Source organism: Triplophysa rosa, linkage group LG11, assembly GCF_024868665.1.
Source record: "Triplophysa rosa linkage group LG11, Trosa_1v2, whole genome shotgun sequence".
Lineage (NCBI taxonomy): Eukaryota > Metazoa > Chordata > Actinopteri > Cypriniformes > Nemacheilidae > Triplophysa > Triplophysa rosa.
Window position 1 is genome coordinate 70,267 of NC_079900.1, and position 21,968 is coordinate 92,234.

Here is a 21,968-nt window from a genome sequence, read left to right on the forward strand (position 1 = left end):
TTTAAGACGTTGTGTCGAGTTTCTGAGTTAGGTTTTTGCTTCTCTTTGATTTTACGTTTTGCCCCCACGTGGGAAGTCTTTTGTTTTGTGTGTATATATATATCTCAGTTTCGTTTTCCCCATTGTGGGTGTTTTTGTTTGTTTTTGTAAAATAAATATATCTGTTAACCCCTTCACTGCCGTTGCCTGCGCTTGGGTTCTTCTGCTACCAATCCTGACATGTATCTTAGAGAGAAAAGATAAGTTTGGAATAGGCCAGCTACTTAGGGAAGAATGATCAACACCATGCTTTTTAAGAACTGGAGTGACAGCAGCACTCCTAAGCTTAGATGGTACAGGACCAGGTGACAGTGATGTATTAATGAAGTGAGTGATGGGTAGTGCCAAGGCAGTTAAACAATTCCTCAGTAAATAGGTAGGTGCAGGATCATGAAGACAAGAGGGATTAGACATCCTGTTTTGCATTTGAGTCTTTTTATAAGTTTAGAAAGTAGGGCTGAAAGATAAGATTAATCATATTTTTCTTGTCATTATGATATGAGCATGTTATTTAAGGATGGGCATCGAAACATGCTATTAAACGAGCTGTGGGGCCTCTGCACGTTCTGTCAGCTCCTCTAACGAACACACATACGCACGGGCAGGCGCACACACGCACACACAATCACACATACACACAGAGGTTGCAGTGAACCTGTCAGCATTTCGCATTCGCAACAGTCGCATTCGGGGATCTTCTGTCCGGTTCACGTTATGGGAGTTTCATGAGAAATAACAAAACTGGAGACTCCCAGCCAAAACGGCAGTATTGCCAGGTATGGAAATGACCCGCACCCGAAAAAATATCAAAACACTTCAACACAGTCTCCATTTGCTCTATTGGGTCTGTTTATGTTCTTATTTGTTTTGAGTTATATCATCAGTTATCTGTGTTTATTATACGCTACTGATGTACCGAGAAGGTTCTCACGGGTGCACTGTCACAGGCCACGACTCAAAACATCAGACTCATCCGCACAGTTGAGCAGTGCTGAATCACAACTCACGTAAAGTAATCATACTTTAGATTTAATACTGTCTTACGGTATAAATGTGGACGACGTTAAAATCCTTCAGCAGAGTGAAGACATTTCGGATCATTATCTGATATTATGTTTACTTCACTGGCCTACGGCTGCAAATCAAACTCCTTGTTACAAATATAGAACAATGTAGAACAAAGTAGAACAATCACTTCAACTACCAAAGGTGCGTTTCTCGATAATCTGCCTGAATTGTCTCAAATCATGAGAAATAACGTTGAAGATCTTGACATTACCATTGAAAATTTTAACTCCACCTTCTCGGAAACACTAGACACAGTTGCTCATCTGCATTTAATGAAGATTAAAAATGGCAGCCCCACACCGTGGTATAATGAACACACTCAGGCTTTAAAGAAAGCGGCCCGAAAAATGGAGCGCAACTTTAAGAAAACTAAATTAGAGGTATTTCGTACAGCATGGAAGGATAGTATTCGAAAATGCAGGAAAGCCCTAAAAACTTCTAGATCCGCCTACTTTTCATCACTAATAGAAGAAAACCAGCACAACCCTAGGTTTTTATTTAACACAGCAACTTCAGATTGTGGATATCAGCATAACAGTGATGAATTTATGAACTACTTCACAAATAAAATCAAAAATATTAGAGAAAAAATTATAACAATGCAATCAGAAGTGAAACCCGCTGAACAAACTAACTACTGCGCCCCTATGGAGAAATTGCAATTATTTTCTACCGTATATCACGATGAACTGTCTAAAATCATTAGATCATCTAAATCAACAACATGCATGCTAGACCCAATACCTACAAATCTACTGAAAGAGATGCTCCCAGAAATTATAGATCCTCTTCTTGGTATTATTAACTCATCTCTGACATTAGGACATGTGCCTAAAGCATATAAGGTGGCTGTTATAAGGCCCCTGGTCAAAAAACCCCAACTCGACCCTAGAGAACTAAGGAACTACAGGCCTATATCGAATCTACCTTTCATATCTAAAGTTCTGGAAAAAGTAGTTTCAACTCAATTATGCTCCTTCCTCCAAAGGAATGACATCAATGAAGAATTCCAGTCTGGATTTAGAGCATGTCACAGTACAGAGACTGCTTTGATCAGAGTTACAAATGATCTGCTATTGGCGTCTGACCGAGGTTGTATCTCGTTATTGGTGCTGCTAGACCTTAGTGCTGCATTCGATACCATTGACCACAGCACACTCCTACATAGACTCGAAAATTACGTCGGCATTAAGGGAATAGCTTTGATATGGTTTAAATCTTATTTATCCGACCGTTTTCAATTTGTAGCATTAAACAATGAGGTGTCACGCAAATCGCAAGTCCAGTACGGTGTACCACAGGGCTCGGTCTTAGGGCCTCTGCTCTTCGCATTATACATGCTACCTCTAGGAGATATAATAAAGCGACACGGAGTTAGCTTTCACTGTTATGCTGATGATACTCAACTTTATATTTCCTCGAAGCCTCATGAAACACAGCAGTTCCATCGAATAATGGAATGCATAGTCGATATAAAAAACTGGATGAGTAACAACTTTTTTTTACTGAACTCGGACAAAACAGAAGTGGTACTTATTGGACTGAAAACTGCCGTACGTAACAACCAAGAATACTGTTTAACTATTGACGGATGTTCCATAAAACCCTCGTCATCAGATGGGAATCTAGGCGTTCTATTCGATAGTAATCTGTCATTTGAGAGCCACGTCGCCAACACCTGTAAAATTGCGTTTTTTCATTTGAAGAATATATCTAAACTAGGTCATATGCTGTCAATCTCAGATGCAGAGAAGTTAATTCATGACATCAAGACTAGACTACTGTAATGCACTGTTAGGTGGTTGCCCTGCAGGCTTATTACAAAAACTCCAACTGGTCCAAAACGCGGCAGCTCGAGTTCTTACACGTACAAAAAGTATGAACATATTAGCCCGGTTCTGTCAACCTTGCACTGGTTACCTATAAAGCATCGCGTTAACTTTAAAATCTTGCTTATTACCTATAAAGCCTTACATGGTTTAGCTCCTCAGTACTTGAATGAACTCCTTTTGTATTACAGTCCTTCACGTGCATTACGCTCTCAGGTGTCCTGTCAGTTGGTAATACCTAGAATTTCAAAATCAAGTGCAGGTGGTAGATCCTTTTCCTATCTAGCGCCTAAACTTTGGAATAGTCTTCCCTGCACTGTCCGGGAGGCAGACACACTCTGTCAGTTTAAATCTAGACTAAAGACGCATCTTTTTAATCTTGCATACACTACTCTTCCATAATATAAATCTTCTGAGGGTTCAGGCTGCATTAGTTAGATCAACCGGAACCAAAAACACAACTGATGTACTTGTTGCATCAAAGAGTACAGAACAGTACTCTACTCTCAGCCAGTCTTGTCTCATTGTTCCAAGGTTACCACAGCGAGCAGGATGCAGTTCATGGCCTGACCTGATGGTAGAGCGGAGAATGGGAAGTTGGGACCTGACAAGAGCTGAGATGATAGAGCTGGATAAAGAAGGATGCGGCGACTTGACACGACTTCACTACAAAATTTCAAATGCTATTAGATTATTAATGATAATCTTAAATTATAATTTATTTTATTAGTAAGTTTATTTATTTTATTTAGCCTTGTTGTGCAAGATCTCTGGAGCTTGTGCAGAGGCAGCAGCTTTTGCCAGAGGGGAACTGGAATCCCCTGGTTGGGCCTGGGTTCTCCTGAGTTTTTTTTTCTTGATTAGAGTTTTGGGTTCCTCGCCACCGTTTGCATACTGTTTTTGCACCCCATCTGCCTGACCGGGGGGGCTGCTTTAGAATCTTAAAGTTTTACTTAATTAATATTGCATATAGGAATTTATAGTCTGTTTAATATTTGACCTGTGCTTCTCTCTCCTTTATCTTTAATGTGTGCTTTAGCTGTGCGTGCATGCGTGTCTGTGTTATGTGTGTGTGTGCGCGCGTCCGTGTGTGTGTGTGTCTATGTGTATGTGTGTTAGTACGTTTGCATATTGTGTGTGTGGAGTGTTTGTATGTGGGTATGTCTGTCTTGTGTGTTTTCACCTTTTTTTCTTGTTTTTACAGGTATATAACTTTAATTGATTTGCTTATAGTCAATATGTCTCATGTACAGCTGCGTTGTAACAATGAAAATCGTAAAAAGCGCTATATAAATAAAGTTGAGTTGAGACAGGTTCTAAACTGGACAGAGTTTATTTTTAGCACACACAGCCAGGGAAAACATCAACCCACAAGGCAGCTCAATAATTTTATTATTTTACAATTATTTTACTTCGACCACAGGGGGGTGTCACAGGTCAAGCACATAACATTGGGCATAGAATAACGCTGTAGTATCAAAAGAGTCCTCAATGATGTGCGATCAACACATCAACATCTCATGAGTCCACATGCAACAGCATATATATTCCACAGGCAGACAAAGATCATAATAGTGGCATACATCAAACGTGCTCACCCACAATACACACGCTCGTTACACAGCAACTCTTAAAACCCGATAGAAATTCAAAATGCATTTAAATATACCCCACACAATAATAAACACCATCCGTAATAAATTAATACATGCAAATCAATTAATTAATACATTTAAAAAAAAACAAATTAATACATGCAAACCAGGACCTGATTCTGCAGACTCTGAGGCACCACCACTTGCTTCCATGTATCAAAAGTCTTTTTCATCACATACCTCTCTTGGGGTAGGCCCTCTCCCTCGGTCCATATAGACCCACAGCCGGGACACAACAAAATCTGTCCGCTGGGCCCTCATCCAGTCAGCTAACATGCTCGGCTCAACTCCTTGATTTATTTGTGACGATGCCTCATCCTCCTGACACTCCACAAACTCTTTCACGGCAACAAAGGCATGCACACAGGCCCGGACCACCTCTGATGCTACAAACCCCTCTGCCCCGCATGGGGCTGCTCCATCCTCCGCACACCCGTCAGCTTCTTCAGTCACTGGCCATCTGGACAGGGCATCAGTATTCCCATTTGTCCGTCCTGGGCGATAGCGCACTTCAAACTGGAACCTTGCCAGTTGGGCTGCCCACCTCTGTTCCACTGCACCCAGATTTGCAGTGTTCAAATGAGCCAATGGATTGTTATCTGTGAAAACAGTGAAGGGAGACACAGCAAGATATTCTCAAAATTTTTCCACAATGGCCCATTTTAAGGCCAGCAGTTCCAGTTTAAATGAACTGTAATTTTGTCATTCCTTTCCGTTGGGCGGAGACTTCTGCTTGCATAAGCAATTACTCTTTCCTTCCCCTCTTGTACCTGTGCCAACACTGCCCCCAAGCCTGTCTGGCTGGTATCTGTGTACAGCAAGAATGGCAACTGAAAATCTGCATAAGCCAGGTTGGGTGCTTGTAGAAAACAATCTTTTAAGTTGTTAAATGCAGTGTCCTGTGCCTCTCCCCAGGCCCAACCATTTCCTTTACCTGTAGCTGGTCGGGTGTGCCGTTTTGATGTTCCCCACATCACTGTCTTCAAGGGTGCTGCAATCCGAGCAAAATCTTTAATAAAGCGTCTATAATACCCTGCTAGGCCTAGGAATGCCCGCAACTGTGTGATGTTCTGTGGGGTTTCCCAGGCTTCCACTGCTCGCAACTTTTCTGGTTCTAGTGATACCCCACCTTCTGCAATCACATGGCCCAGGTAGTGAACTTCACTCTGAAAAAGAGAGCACTTAGTAGGTGTAACCTTTAAGCCGAAGTCTGTCAACCGGCTAAAAACCAAGTCCAAATGAGCAATGTTGGCCTCAAAAGAAGGGGAGAAGACAATTATATCATCCAAGTAGAGTAACAGTGTTTCAAAATGTTGGTCACCACGGCATCTAACCACCTATGGCCATCTATCAATTGTTTTTCACCCCAGGTACGTCTAATGTTAGTTTCATGGTGCCTAGTTTGTGTGGTTTTCGACGGTTCTTGGAGAACATTTACACATTTTGCATCCCAGCAAGCAATAGCTGTTATTTCATCGTCTCACTTAACTATAGACGAGATATGGTCCGGCTATTAATAACCCACTTCTAGCCAGAATAATCTTACATTTGGTTACATGTCGTTTTTGCCAAAAAAACTTGTTTGATGTATAGTTATCCATCATGTAAGCAAAGTCAACAACGATTAAAATGTGCCTGGTTTCATTTCTTTGACATGTTCTAGCAATGATTTAGCTCATATTCAAACCGCTTTTTGTAGCCCACTTAAAGTCAAGACTGGTTCATTGTCTTTTTGGCCAGTCAGCGCAGCAATTAGCAGAAGACAGTCGGGCCGGTTCCGTTTACATTCCTGCAGGAAGAGAGCAGTAATATGCGTAGCGGATTGATATGATTATGAAAGGTATACCCCTTTGTTACTAATCGCTAATATTAATATGTATTATTTAATATTATATATAAACAAATGATGATATTACCCCAAATGCATTATATGAATCTAAAACGTGACTTTTCACCTTAGTAGTAAATATGATACCTAATTTATTACCCCTGCCAGGTGTATGATTATGACCCCTTTGTTGTTCTTCAGGATTTTTTTATAATTTCCAGACCTCGTTGTTTCACCACATCATGTGTTTTTATGACCTGGTAGTTAATGTTTAGGGTTGTGGTTTTCATGACATGTTGTTGTGCCCCCACTGTCACTGCCTAGTATCTACCCCCACTCCTGAAAAAAGTATGGTTCCAGCCAAGACCGTGACCCCGTCTGCTGGGGTTGTGTTTATAATTTAGAGAGATAAATTCAATGTTTATGTGTGTGAAGTTTCTTTTAAGAGGGAGTTGGTTCCAGGTTTAAGACTTTTATCTGCCAAATGATGAAAGTGTTTGAGACTTTGGTCTGTATTCTTATCAATGTGTCATAAACTAACTTTTACTGGTCATGTTCTTCCTGGTCATGGAAGAGTGGGTCCGAATGTGAGTTTTTGTTAGACTAAACAAGGCAAAGGTTTAGTGTTCAAGGGTTAAGTCAAAGATTCATTTAACAAATATGTGTTTTTCATCCTGTCTGATTTTCTTCTGCCTGTGGAAGATGTCGGGGGTGTCTGCAGGCATGTAGTGCAAATATATTACTGGTCCGCATTCTTAACAACGCTCATCAATTAGCTTTTGATGAAAGCACATGCCCAACATGTTCTCTCTGCCTGTGCCAAGAAGGCAATCCAAATGTGTTAGCACCTCTAAACTGTCAGTTTAAAGGTCTCATGAACTGGGCTTGTTTATTGTTTTATACTGTTGTACGAGGTCTACTTATGACGTTTGCGTGATTTTTACATTTAAAAACATCAAAATCAATAAGTAATAGGCTATTTTCTACCCAGATTTTGAGGCCAGCTCTGCAAACGCTCGGTTTTAATGGGCGTGAAGACACTGAAGACATTGAAGACACTTGGAAGTAAATGCCCACCGCTTTGATTGGATAGCAGTTTGTGTAGTTGGAGGCTTCTGTGAATTTGGTTGGAGACGTAACGTTAGGTTACACATTAGCACCATTCACAGTTTTCGCAGGGCATTAGTATTATCTGGAGACCTCCTGTGATTTATAAATGACCTCCCCACATCTGTATTTCATGTGACGCATTCGCACGGGATGATTTGACTCAAATTTACCGACTTATTTCCCGGATGTGATGGCAAGGCTTTGTGTATAGTTTGTATAGCCTATAGTTGTATTGCGTTTAATGATATATGACTGTACCTGTCAGCATTTGAGACCAGTGATCCCGAACCAGACAAAAGATCACCACGGTCGTGGGTCTCAAATGCTACGAGAGTTTCCATGATAAATAAACAAACGGGAGACTCCCGGTAATTTATGGATATCACCCAGCACCCGAAATAATACCAAAACACTTCAACACAGCCTCCATTATTCGCAAACGGTGGATAAAACCTTGAAAAGTGATATATGAGCTCGCCAAATCACAGAGATGGCGATTCGCACGGGCTTAAGATCACAGACCACCTCTTCATGTAATACAAATGACTAGAGGTCCCCAGGTAATACTAATCCCGTGGGAATAGGGCTCAGGGCACATCAAGCGATCTCTAACAAAGCAATAGTGACGCATAGTACAAACATGTTTTACTCACATAAGATTGCTGCGCCATTCCTATCGGATCCAATATGGATGGCACAGCACTGCTTTTTCATTTTAAACTCTCCACAAATCCAGTGTCGATGCCTTGTTCACGAAGGAATCCTCGGAGAAATTAAACAAACAAACGCTCCATGTTTTTCCCACATAAGCTGGAACGTCTTTAAAAATACACTTTAACCCCGCATTCCTAATATCAGAATCTGAAGGAAGGTTATGCAGCGACTGTGTTCTTCCACAACCAGGGATGGCACAATATTAGCTATCTTTAATGGCATGTTTGTTTATTGCTTGCTCGCTCTATCTGGTTCCGTGCGACTGGTCTGTCATGAGCGAACCAGTGGGCGGGGCTAGAGAAGTAGTCGTTGGTATTCTTCTGTGGAGGCGGTGTTCAACCTATCAATGTCATCACAGATAGGTGCATTCCAGAACCTGGCGTTCGCTGGGCCTGGTGTCAATAACAGATGATATCAGTAACAAGGGCGTTTTCAGTTCTGACACTTACATGATGTTCGCGTGCATACGATTCCATCTTATATAACAAAAGCTCGGGTTAAAATTGTGATTTTATTTCATTTCACCTTGTGGGATGTTTTGTGCGTATTGGGGTGGTTGGGCATCAACTGGCCTAATTCTTCTGTTAGAAAGAACTGCAACTAGTCCAGAGTGAGATTGTAAAATCCAGGTATTTATTTGAACAGTGATGTGCAGCATGTGCTTTTCTATGGAAAACAGGAAATTATAATAAATACATATATAATGCAGATACAGAGTGGCAAACAGTGTCACTATTAATTATAAACAATTAAATGTAATCATGAAAATTTTAACTTACAACAGTATACGACAAGTATATTTTGCAGACAATATGACCTCAATACAATAATATTGGTGGAGTGAGTTTCCCGCCGCTGCAGGTGGCTAGCGGTGTCAGGTTACACGCGCATATGCTCATTACTCAAACCCACTCTTCATAACACGAATATACAGTTAAGGATTAAATAACTCTCTCCTTGACAAATAATGAAAGCTATATATTCATATGAATGTACAAACACTCTGAATAACATATTGCTTCTTGATACATGTATCAATTACGTGTGTTGTCATGTAAATGTCTGATATGGTAAAGGAAACCGATCTAAATGTTAACTCACTTAGAAACACATTAATATTGTTGCTAAATAACATCAGTATGAACGCACAGTAACACCACACAAACAAAAGTGGACTTTAGTGGTTTGAACATAGAACAACCAGGAGGCGATGTGAACTCCGATAAATTTAAATTATACTCGTGCGCAGGACCCCTACGTACGTAGACGACGCCGTCATGAACATTTATGGTTCTGCGTTGAGAGTATGCGTCGTACTGCAATTACACCGCCGAAACGCTAGTTGGCTCTTTGTGTTTTCACGGGTTTGCTCTTCTTCGCCGATGTTTTGTGTGTATGCTAGTGTTTGCAAACGACAATGGAAGCTGATCGCATCTTAATGGAGTTGGAGCTGATCGAAACAGAAAAATTTGTAATCCGTTATATTATTAACCTTACTTTCATGTTAGAAGTTAAACAGATGTTATATTAAACTTAGTCTTGTCCACATTTTGGATTTTTATGTGTGAAAAGTATACTTTTCAAAGGGGTGTACTCATTTACGCAGAGCACTGTATATACATAGATGTCAAAACTGTGTATTGAAATGATACCCTGATAGAATATCATATTTTGTCATGGACAACTCACCCTATTAATTGTTTAGTTAAAAATGAATCGAAATGCAACCAAGATCTGGAAGTGTCACAATTTTGTTCTTTATTTGCAAAAGAGTCAAAGAACAGAATATGTAAAAGTGCAAACTATGTATAGATGAGTATACAATGTGATATTAACACAAATATAAAACTTTCAAAAAACTAGTAACAATAAAAGGTAAAACAAAAAATAAAACTATACAGCCAATAAAGTGCAAATGATCGTGCACAGTGTTTATAAAGTGCGCAGTTCTTCATGTCTTTTGCTGACACGCCTCCAAACGGACGTTAGAGGAAATCTCTCTCCAAGAATTCGCCGCCATCTGACAGTCTTTATAGTCCGGCGAAGAGGAGTCATACAGATGCGTGTATTTCCCAACCTCTTCAATCAGACGCTCAGTAACTTGGTCGATGTCGATGCTCGCCATGTTGTTCTTTTGTAGACTCTGAACTTGCCGGAAGAAGACGCCAGAGAAGAAGACGCCAGAAATGCGTAGAAGGAAGTACGATGCTGCCAAACCGACCAATCACAGCGCTTGCGGTCCGCATAGGGTCCGCGTTGAGTTGACACTTTGTTACATTTTTGGAGAGGTGCGTAGGTCCGACGCAGAACCATAAATTGGGCTTTACACAGAACTGCTGACTAATGTCTCAGCGCATGCGCTAGATGAGATCAACAGGTTAGGCCGGCCCATGCGCAGGGAATTCTGCAGACACCTTTAAGAAAATGCACTCCAAAAGTGTGTATTCTTAAATAGCTGGCTTAATAGAAAATAAATAAGCAATAATGTGAATAAGAAACTAATTTAATTTAGAATTTTATCAAATCATTCATAAAAAAACATCCGTCATGTTTACGTATATGTCTGACATCCACTCCTCCCATCCGCTCGGTTTTTGGTCGTTCGCAAGGATTCCTGTGTAGGTCTTTCAGTGGAGGCGGTGCTCGCGAGCACACCTCTGAGCGCTAAAGAGACAAACGGGACAACCTATACGGACTCGTAGACTTGGCGAGCACGCGCATTTTGTATCCACGAGACCACAAGTCGCAAGTTCACATGAAGTGCGCCATTTGGGACAGGGCTCCCCGTACCACACCGTTTTCAGGAAACTTGTGGTTCAAGACAGAAACCGAAGAAAACGTTGCGCACCGGTTTGAGCTTGAACGAGCCCCTGTTCGAGTGTTTCACTATTACAGTTTGAGAAGAGTTCGGTTTCGGTTTTCAGCGCTAAATCTGAGAAATGTCCTCCTCGAGTACCCCAACAGAGTCTCAAGGTAATTATTACTGTTATTTTACCTTCATTTATTGGTTTCAGCTACTGGATGTTATTTTCTTTCTGTAAAATCCTGATTCTGTTTTACTTTCGATTTGATCGTCTTCTAATCGTGTGTGTGTGCGCGTGCGCGTGTGTTGTAGGCTCAAGGAAAGGCAGGAGTGGCAGCTTTGATTTTGACAGTCCAAACAGTGAGTTTATATCCACAAAATGCCAGCAATGCATTATTAATTGTATTGTGTATAGTATTCATTGCTTTGTCATATATTTTTAATAGTGTATACTAATATCATACATTAATTATGTCATGTACTTTGTATTGGCACCTACTGTATTATTGCTCCTGTATGACATATCGCTTATTGCTTCCTAAACTCTTTGTAAGTCGCTTTGGATAAAAACGTCTGCTAAATTACTAAATGTAAATGTAAATATGTATTATCAATATTCTCTGTTCAGTGTCCGTGAGGAGGATGGTTCTGGTAGGAAGAACTGGAGCTGGTAAAAGTTCTTCAGGAAACACAGTTCTGGGCAGAAGAGTCTTCAGAGCGGCCAAAAGTGCTTCATCTGTCACTAAAGAGTGCTGGAAGGAGACGGGCGAGGTGTGTGGTCATCAGATGGTGCTGGTGGACTGTCCAGGTCTGTTTGACACCTCACAGTCAGAGAAAGAACTCATAAGAGAGATCAGTAAATGTGTGAACATGACGGCACCTGGACCTCACGCCATCGTTCTGGTCATTCAGCCGGGTCCATTCACAGAGGAGGAGAGAAGGTCTGTGGAGAAGATCAGAGCAATATTTGGAGAAGAAGCAGATAAACACACGATCATCCTCTTCACTCACGGTGATGAACTGACAGACAGCATCGAGCAGACGCTGAGTGAAGCGCGACATGATTTAAGACACGTCATAGATCAATGTGGAGGAGGATATCATGTGTTTGACAACACAAACATCAATGATCGCAGTCAGGTGGTTGAGCTTCTGGAGAAAGTTGATAAGATGTTGCTCGTGAATGGAGACGAGTATTACACCAGTGCCATGTTTCACGGTGTTGAAGAGATGCTTCGGGTCAAAGAGGAAGAGTTAAAGAAACACTACAGTCAGATTATACTGGATTTAACAGAGACGTTTAATGAAGAGAAGAGAGAACTGCAGGACACCATTGAAAAACTCAAACGATCTGACAAGGAAAAGGATTTGAAAATGAAAGAGTTGGAGGAGTTAGTGAAAATGAAGGACAGAAGTTTAGTGGAGTTTACGCGTTTTTATAAACAGAAATGCAGGACTGCAAGACAAGAGGTGGAAGAGACACAAGTTAATGAAAACATCCCAGAACAAATCAGCACTAAACTACGAAAGCTTCGTGTCTGACATATACCAGTACACTAGAAGATATTATATTTTTTTAATTATGCATTTGAATATATTACAATATCCTTTATTACAATATTATGCTATGCCGTAGATACTTGGTTTTAAAAGCGGCTGTTTTGTTCCAGTGTTTCGACAATCTGTGCTACCCAGAATGAGCTACCCTCCACTGACTTTAGGTTTCGGATTTGGGTGGGGTGGAGGGATTCGTCTTATGTTTTGTATGGGAGGTAGCACAGATCGCCAGAACACCAGTATTGTTGTGAGGTACATTACCCATAAACCATTGGCCAGACTCATTATCCACCATTATATTCACCTGTGTGCTGTTAACTTGCTGTCTGTCTTTTTAAAGCCCGGTCTTTCATTCATTTTGTGCAAAGTCTTGTTTGTGTCACTGCAATTGTGAGCGGTTGCTGTCTGGATATCTGTTTTTGTCTTGCTTTGGTTTTGTCTTGGATTACTCTGTTTGCCTTTAACCTTTGGATTTGTTTGCCCTGGTTGGACTGATCACCTGTGTTTAGATAAATGCCTGTTTTGGGATTATTACTTTAGATTACCCCTCAAATGATGCTGCATTTGGATCCTCTACCTTTGTGTCTGAGCAGTTCGTGAAAATGGAAGTGCAGCATCAGAATGATGCCAAATTATTTTCTTTCGCATATACTGGAATCAAAATGCTCCATATTAATCAATATGGAGACAGCTGACAGTAAGACAGAAAATGAGTGTTCAGACACAGTGCTAAAATCATGCCATTGAGAAATAGTTGTGCTGCTTTATTGTGTGGCTTCCACCCCAGCGTGTGGAGCACAAAACTTCTGATAACATTTGATGACTGCTGTCACGTTTTGTTACCACCCTGTTCTACATGTGACGCACTATGAGGTGGTTTTAACTGTTATCACTACATTATTGATCAGGTGATTTGTTTTTTACAAAGTAATTGTCTGGTAGACTGCTATACTTTTAGTGGTACCAAGATGCATTTTTATTTGGTCAGTTCTTTAATAATACACCGGTTTTATATTGTTTTAAACTGACTATTCAAGAACATTTACAATTAGTTAAATCATTTTATTCTAGTATTCTGCGTATATTATTTATGTTTAATTAAGATTTTGAGACATTATTTTCGTCCTACACTCTAAAAAGGAAAATTGTTCTATATAGCACAAAAAGTGGTTCTTTGCTCGTAATCATAGGGGACCCACTTTTAGTGCTATATAGAACCATATTTTGGTGCTTCAGTGGTTCTTCAGCGGTTCTTTGGGATGACTGAGGCGCAATAGAACCATACAGGGGCGTAACAGGTTCTTTATACGAAAACTGTGCTATATCGCACCTCGGTCACCCCAAAGAACCACTGAGGCACCAAAATATGGTTCTATATAGCACTTAAGGGGTTCCCCTATGATTACGAGCAAACAAACACTTTTTGTGCTATATAGGACCATTTCTTTAGAATGTAAGACCCAGAGTTTGTTTTTTATTTCCAGAAAGAAAAAGCCTCCATAAGTAATTTGTTTGACTAAAGTTGCCTTTTTTTATATTCTATTTCAATATTCTGACACTGTTTGCCTGTTTTGGGTGCTTTCTACGAATACATTGTGTATCTTACCAGCATTATGTTCATGCGAAGTGGTTGAGTCTGCTTAAGATTTTTTCCTCCACGTAAACAGTTTCAGTTCCTTGCCACTGTCGTCTTTTCTCGTATTGCTCATTTGGAGTACTGGCCCTAAGAACTTCCTCTTTCAATTTTTAACACTATGCAAATGTTAGAACCAGAACAGATCATTTAGAATGGTATCAAAAAGTTAAATGAACATCTTATGTGAAACAAAAATGCGAAAGTCATCCTTGTAAGTGCTTGCTGTTTACAGCAAAAAAATATTTATTAATAAAACTGACCCTGCTGATAAAACAATAGAAACCATCACATATAGTCTACTGCTTTCCAATAAAATACCATCATAAACTTTCAACTTTTAACTATCAAAACCATTACAAGATATCTGTGTTTTGGGCATTATTTCAATGGGATTTAATGGTGTTCTTTTGGTACCCATCTGCCAGATAACATCCCACCAATAGAATCCATGATATACCAGTATAGTTTCCATTCCATCCATTACATTTCTATTGTATTTTGGGCAGGGCTCTTTTGTTTTAGTTACATAAAACAGAAAGTTGACAGATTTGATTTCATAATGATAATACATAGTATTGCAACGTTATTACGTTTTTATTGTAAATACAAAACGTAAACATTCAACAGAGAGTGAAAAGTGGCTACTGTTTTCAAACTACGTCATGGAAACTAGGCGGAGTTCTAAGAAGTGAAAGTAATTTTTCGGTGTGAATAGGCTACTTGACGCCGTGACGAAGGATCTAAAGTATAATGTGAGTGTTCTGTGAGTGTTCTGTTTTATTCATGTTTTTTTCCTAATTCGGTTACATAATTGTTTTCGGTGCTAAATGAACTACCCAAATCCTGTTTAGGAGAAATATTGTTTTGGAGATGCTCATTTGTCAACAACGTCACGGGAATCTACATTATCAATTGACGCTTTTAAAAGCGAAAGCACTTTGCACTACTGAAATTAAACTAAAGACACATTCACTAATTTTCGACGCTACAATATCCTGTTCCAAAATATGACGTTTCTGTGCTTTTACGCCTAAAGTTAAATAGACTTTGCGCAGTCGAGTCGAGGCAGGGGGTCATTTGAGTATGGCAGGGGCTGTTGCAGCAATACCTTGGCTGTCTGGTCAGGTCAATTTAAAGTAATATTTTCTTGCAGTATAGTATATATATTGCAGGAACGTGGGCATCGGAAGCACGAAAAATGTAGGTGGCTACTTTCCCACAAGATAGTGTAAAAGCAGTAGCCTACTGCTTTATTCGCAGCTTCAGTGGCATAGTGCGAAAGACGTGCAAGAAATGTTTTTGACTCTGACACCGTTTCTACACCGGACGCGACAGGCGCGACGCGACATGACAACCTGCTGTTCTTAATGGGTTTGCGCCGCATCCAGTGTGGACAATATTTGAAATTATATTGGTTTCTAATGCGTTTCTAATGTCTTTTGTCCTGTCGCGTCCGGTGTAGACACGGTGTGACGCGAAGCAGGTTCGAATCCGCCGAACTCACTTCTTTAAATTTTCACATATCAGATGCTTCCATTTGTTTTTAAACTATATGCTGTTTTCAGCAATACATTATTTAAAGCGTGTTGTGATTTATTATATGTGTTGATGGCTCCTGCGGTAGCAGCAATAATAGGATCGGATGACCTCACGAGAGTCTGCCATACCTTGGCTTTAGGTGAATTCCCAGCTAACATTTTTTGGTTCCCAGAACGTTATTTTCAAAGGTTAGTTTTTGGTTCTCCGTTAGTTTTTGGTTCACAGAACCATGAAACTAAAGTTTAATTTCCGTAAAGATAACCAAAAACAAACCATAAAAAATATTTTTCTCGGGTCCGTTTGGCCTCACTACACGTCAGTTACGAATACATCCATGCTGTGTTTTTAATCCATCGCGCATCGAATCTAATTAAAATGAGTAAAATACATCATCCCACACAATATAGGATGAAATCAATGCATTAGATTATTTTATTAGCCTGATCCTTTTTCATTACTGAAGTAATTTTCGATTTAAACAGCACAGTACACCATTTCTATAATAAAACCACACTGTGTATAGCTCAGCATCAGACATATTAAAATAAAATAACCAATGACTTCAACACAATATACATGATTTAAAGCAGATATTTATTGACAGAAGAATAAACATTTAATTACCTTCAGGCAAACAATAGCCTATTCTTGTCTCATCACAGATGTATAGCGCGGCTCCGTCTTTATATAACAATCAAAAGCCCTGAGTTTCAGTCCTTACATGGTCTGTTGATTTAGATGTGTCACATCAATCGAAAATCACGAAAATATAAGTTTACTCTCAAATCTGTACGTTTAAAAAAAACTCCAAACTAATGTGTAAGTGGGTGAGGTAAGACGAAATGACCATTATTTTTTAAATGACAGGAGTGCGCGGCAGAGCGGAGAATCGAGCGCACACACATACAGACAATCGCACTAAAGAAATGAATGGTTGTATTTTCATTTATCTTAACTAGTTTATTATTTTCAGCCATTAAAGGGCACATTTATTAATTTAATTTTGTCAGTGTAACGTGTTAATGTGTTTTTAATTTCTGTATTGCACATGTTACTGACGTTTACGTTGTGACAATTTTTACCATTAAAAATAACCCAAAAAGAATCATCAGGGAACGTTATTTTCTGGTTATTTTTTAAAACTAGCCTGCAACATTCTGGGAACGATATTTTCTGGTTGCAAAAAAATGTAACCCGAAAAGAACGTTCTTAGAACGGTATTTTTTGGTTCCCAAAAAATAACCAAAAGGCAACCAAAAACTAACGTTAGGGGAACGTTCTGTGTCTGCTGGGTTGACACCACTGAGTAGAGGTACAGAATTTTTCTAAGTGTGAAGTAGCCTAATGCTTATGTTAAACAACCCCCTGCTCCAAAGATAAATACGCAACGTCTTTAGTACATATAGAGTTAGATACCATTCTCTTATTACCAACATCGTATGTTTTACTCCATTGTTTTAGTTCATTACACAAAATTCAAACATACATGGTCACATTTTCTCCTTTGCCTTTTCTTAAAGATGGCTCAACACTGATTCCATGATGCAGAGTGTGTCCTCATCTCCTCATTTTCACTTGGTCCTCCTTGGACAGGTTGGAGCTGGAAAAAGTGCCACAGGAAACACCATATTAGGAAAGAACAGTTTTAAATCAAGGAAAAGTTTAAAGGCAGTAACACAAGAGCTTCAAAAAGAAAGAGTGACCATTGATGGGCTTTGTTTCGATATTTATGACACACCAGGGTTTTTCAGTCCTGGCGTGCAGAAAAAAGATATTAAGGGGAAATGCCAGGAAGTTCTACACTTGAATGCTTCAGTACCCACTGTGTTTTTATTTGTGGTCAGCACTGATAGGTTTACAGAACAGGAGAAGAAAACAGCTGACATAGTTGTCAAGTTTTTGGGGGGCAAGCATTTACAGAACACTTGGATTCTCTTCACCAAAGGAGATGAACTACAGAGTAATGAAGTCACCATTGAAGAGTACATGGAGGATTCAGAAGATCTTAAAGATTTGGTGAAGAAACTTCACAACCGGTATCATGTTTTCACCAACAAAATGAGTGAACATGATCCAAACAATAAAAAGCAAGTTGATGATCTGATTGTAAAAATAAGGAGTACTAATTCAAGTATTTGTAAGTATGGTTTGTTATCCATCAATGAATGGAACACTTAAATACTTTGTGTTCAGATGTGTTACTCAAAAGTAACTTTTTCTTTTAGCGGCAAACTACCTGAACCAGCACCAAGGGGTAAGCTGACCTAAAATATACAAAACATACAACTTAAATATCAAAATACTATTAAATGCTATAATTAACAATTACGAAAATGATAAAAAATCATATAAAATAAAAAACACAGTACAATATTGATGTATGGCTGTACTCTCAAGTAATAAAAAAATGGACCTTGTGTTTAAGTTAAATATATTACACTGACTGAGAGTATTTTATGAAGCATCTGCATTCTCTATTTTATAGGCAGAGGACCTTCCTAACAGTGACCAGATCCTCCCTTTAATCAGTGCTGGTGAGAATCTAATTAACAATTTTCATCCACTAGATTGTTTATTCCAATATGTTTATCTTATGCTGGTGATGGGCATCTTTAAAATATTTACGATTCTGAAAGAGTTACTTTTCTACAACAGCTGCACGAGTCACCTCCACTGACGAGAACAACAATCCCCATTCACGTAAAATATTACTTCTGGGGAAGACTGGTGTTGGGAAAAGTGCCACAGGAAACACCATATTAGGACATAGTGTTTTCAAATCGGAAAAAGATGTGAATGCTGTGACTACAGAAAGCAAAGTGGAATGGGCAAAGGTAAATGGGAGGGACGTGTCTGTGATCGACACACCTGGATTCTTTGACACAAAAATGAAAGCAGAGAAATTAGCTGATGAGTTTGGAAGGAGTTTAAACCAATCTAAAGGAGGACTTCATGCACTGCTCTTAGTTTTTGAATACGGCCGGTTCACAGAGCAGGAGGCAGAAATGTTGAGCCGAGTTGAAAAGGTTTTTGGGAAAGATGTGACAAAGCACATTATTATTGTCTTCACTCATGGGGATGAATGTGACCATGAAAAATTAAAGTCAGGCATTCAGAAGAATGAATTACTCTCTGGAGTAATAAAGAAGTGTGGAGGCAGATATCTCATCTTTAACAACATCGATCAGAATAACAGAAAAGATGTTACTACAATACTGCAGATGATTGACACAATGGTAGAGAGAAATGGAGGAAAGTGCTACACTAATGAAATGTTTAAAATTGCAAACATGGGTACATTCGAATATGTGATTCACTTGATAAAAGAGTTTTGTTTGAGCGCAATAGGAATTTTCAGAGGAGGAAGCACTGACCCAAGAACTAACACATAGACTTCAGAGATTCGCTGGGATTAAGTTCAAGATAATGATTTTGAATTTAATCCCAGTGAATTTATAACGTCTGTTGCTCATCTGGATTAAGGCATTTCTTAATGTGGTCTCTCTGAATATTGTGTTTGTGCTCATACGCAGACATTTATATGAAAAGTGACTTACAAATAGCCTAACATTAATCCTACAAGGCCAAACAATACTTATAATATTACAATGTTTAATTTCAAGAGTAGAATACAGAAGTAAAAAGCAGAATTTTTATTTCTTGACATTTTTTAATAGAAGGTGTGTTCAGATGTTTCTTAATCTGTGAGGCACAAAGACCTGAGCAGATACCATCACATGCATACCACTTATAAATGGACTGTCATTTATTTTTATACATTTTGTTTATATTATTGTTTTTGTATGTTTTATGCATTTGATCTTTGTAAACCTTTACATTACTTGTCAAAACAAAAATAAAATTATTTATTTGTAACACTGACTAGTTATTATAATTATGAATACGAAGTTAAAACGATTAAGAGTCAAACACACACAACTGATCAATAAAATATGCATTTAAGGCCTTTAATAAAATCTTTCACTCGAACATTAAACAAAGCAAAGCAAGAAACCCGATCATCCGAAAAATAACATCAATCAATAACAGAAACAGGTGCGGGTGATCGTTGTTTTTTGTGTGTGCATTTGGCAATTCAAATAATAGAGCTACTTAAAAATACAAAACAGTATAATGGATTTTGTAATATTAAAATGTTTGGTTAACAAGTAAACATTTGCATGGGTTTTATCATGAATATAATTATTTAAAAAATGAGCATGTTTGTTACCATATTTTGAGAAGCACAAAAAATAAACTATTTACAATAATTCTTCAGTATTGCGGTGTAGGCCACACCCACTTGTATCACTGTTAATGATGTACTTACTGAACCCCTTTGACCAACAAAATACCTACTGATAACTCCTGCACCACAGCCACACATGACTCCTGGAAGCGCGTGTAACAGCCTCCGAGTAGATTTACCCCCAAATAAACTCTGATGTTTTAGAACATGTACCCAGAGGTATCCTGAAGCTGCCCCGGCCATCCCTGCTAACACACCCTCAACACAACCAAGTGCAAATGTCTTAACGTCCACAGAACCTTCATTTTCCACCTTAACGCACCCCATGGCACACACTAGGAAAACACTGACTGCATGCAGGTATTTTGGCTTCATAAATCTCTGCAGACGTACTCTTTGTTGAGCCTTTGGGATCATATGCAGTGTATAACAGCTGTTGTCATTCGCAGACACCATTCTGTGGATCTTGTCCAGTAGTTCAGTGACCTGTTCTCTGTTCGACTGATCTTTATTATTCAGTAAGTGAAATCTCCCACCACACTCTTCTATCAGCTTGGACAGTTCTGCATTACGCCTTATTAGTTGTTCAATTGATTTATTTTGAAGCTCATCTCCGTGCGTGAAGACCACAAAAGTGTATTTCATAACATGCTCACCAAACGTCTGTTTATATAGCGACACGATATCTGCGTCTTGTTGAGTGAAAGTGTTTGAAGAGAAAACGAGCAGGAGCGCATGGAGCCCTCGAGAGCACAGCTGTATTCCTCTCTCTAACTCTGCACGCATGTCGACATTTTCTGAATTCAACAAGTTTGGAGTGTCAAGTACTGTGACTGTTGTGTTTGAAATAACAGCCGTGTGCTTTTGACATCGGTCTGTGATTGACGAATATCCATGACCCGACTGACACGCATTAAATCCCAGTATGGTGTTACAAGAAGCACTCACTCCCGAACCTGTTTTTCCGCACATCAGAACCCGAAGATCGTCAATGCGCCCCATCACTGAAAATAGTCAGAAACGTACACAATGTAAATTTAGTAGGTTATAAAGTCTCTTTTATTTTAGAAATGTTCTTAGAATGTGACGTTAGTACTTACTGCGATTTTAATCGACTGTATGAATAACCCCGACTGACAACACACTGGTGTTGCAAAATGGTTTCCTGTCTGTAAAATGGCACTTTACTTTCGCTTTTGTTGAACACCGCCCTGCGTCGTCCGGAGGTCGCATTTGTCGACCGTATAGGCGTATACGTCATCGAGATCTCAGTTAAAAACATTATAAAATAAACATGTATTTCTCTTAAGACGTAATTATTGTAGTTTCAATCTTTACCTTGAAATGCTATAGTTGCTTGAAATAAAACCAAACGTATGCAGTTCAAATAACGCCTTCGAAGTGCGCAGCCTTCACTGGTGAGTTGTGCTATAACACCACCTACAAAGTTATTCTGCACACTTTATACATAATAATATAGACAAACATGTAGATCTTGTCAAGAGATGTAACTAACGTAATCAACTAACTAGCGTAAATAACAGCTTTAAAACAGAATTAGGGGCGATTCACATTTCGCGTCTAAAACCGTGCGAAACGCTAGCCACACTGCTTTCTCCGTTTTTCAAAGCGCCTAGGAGTTTGCGCTCTCCTGGCCTCTGTCGTTGCTAAGCAACCATGGGCCACGTTAGCCGTTGAGACGGAGGTATAAACAAAGGATATGTGGATTATATGCGCCCTAGGCAAGATTTAAGATTGTGCCCCTCCTATACAAAATTAATAAATAAAGATTTTTTTTAAAGCAACATTTATATTTATTTTAATATAAAATGAATTGTGATTAACATAAATATGAAGTAAATAAATAACAACTACAAATATTTGTAATAAAAATGTTTCTAATTACCTTCTCATTGTTTGAAAATAATGTTGCAAATAAAA

The 21,968-nt window shown here is 39.1% G+C and overlaps 3 protein-coding genes across 4 annotated transcripts; 2 read left to right on the forward strand and 1 right to left on the reverse strand.

Annotated features, from left to right (window-relative positions):
- The first annotated feature begins 9,984 nt into the window (after positions 1-9,984).
- LOC130561576 (GTPase IMAP family member 9) lies at positions 9,985-14,503 on the forward strand. Its single transcript, XM_057346007.1, has 3 exons — positions 9,985-11,216; positions 11,359-11,406; positions 11,675-14,503. The coding sequence occupies exons 1-3, from the start codon at positions 11,183-11,185 to the stop codon at positions 12,586-12,588; spliced, it is 996 nt and encodes a 331-aa protein (XP_057201990.1). The 5' UTR covers positions 9,985-11,182; the 3' UTR covers positions 12,589-14,503.
- A 419-nt stretch (positions 14,504-14,922) lies between these two features.
- LOC130561566 (GTPase IMAP family member 8) lies at positions 14,923-19,170 on the forward strand. Of its 2 annotated transcripts, none has more exons than XM_057345996.1 (5): positions 14,923-14,991; positions 17,299-17,915; positions 18,004-18,032; positions 18,264-18,312; positions 18,434-19,170. In XM_057345996.1, exons 2-5 carry the CDS (start codon positions 17,318-17,320, stop codon positions 19,168-19,170), a joined length of 1,413 nt encoding a protein of 470 aa, XP_057201979.1. In that variant the 5' UTR covers positions 14,923-14,991; positions 17,299-17,317. The 2 variants fall into 2 exon arrangements, with proteins under 2 accessions (XP_057201979.1, XP_057201980.1); XM_057345997.1 differs by having other exon boundaries at positions 14,955-15,002.
- An 866-nt stretch (positions 19,171-20,036) lies between these two features.
- On the reverse strand, positions 20,037-21,209 carry LOC130561568 (GTPase IMAP family member 9-like). Its single transcript, XM_057345998.1, has 2 exons — positions 21,128-21,209; positions 20,037-21,031 (listed from the first exon to the last, which is right to left on the reverse strand). Coding segments are annotated over exons 1-2 (996 nt in total). The 5' UTR covers positions 21,129-21,209.
- Positions 21,210-21,968: the final 759 nt, after the last annotated feature.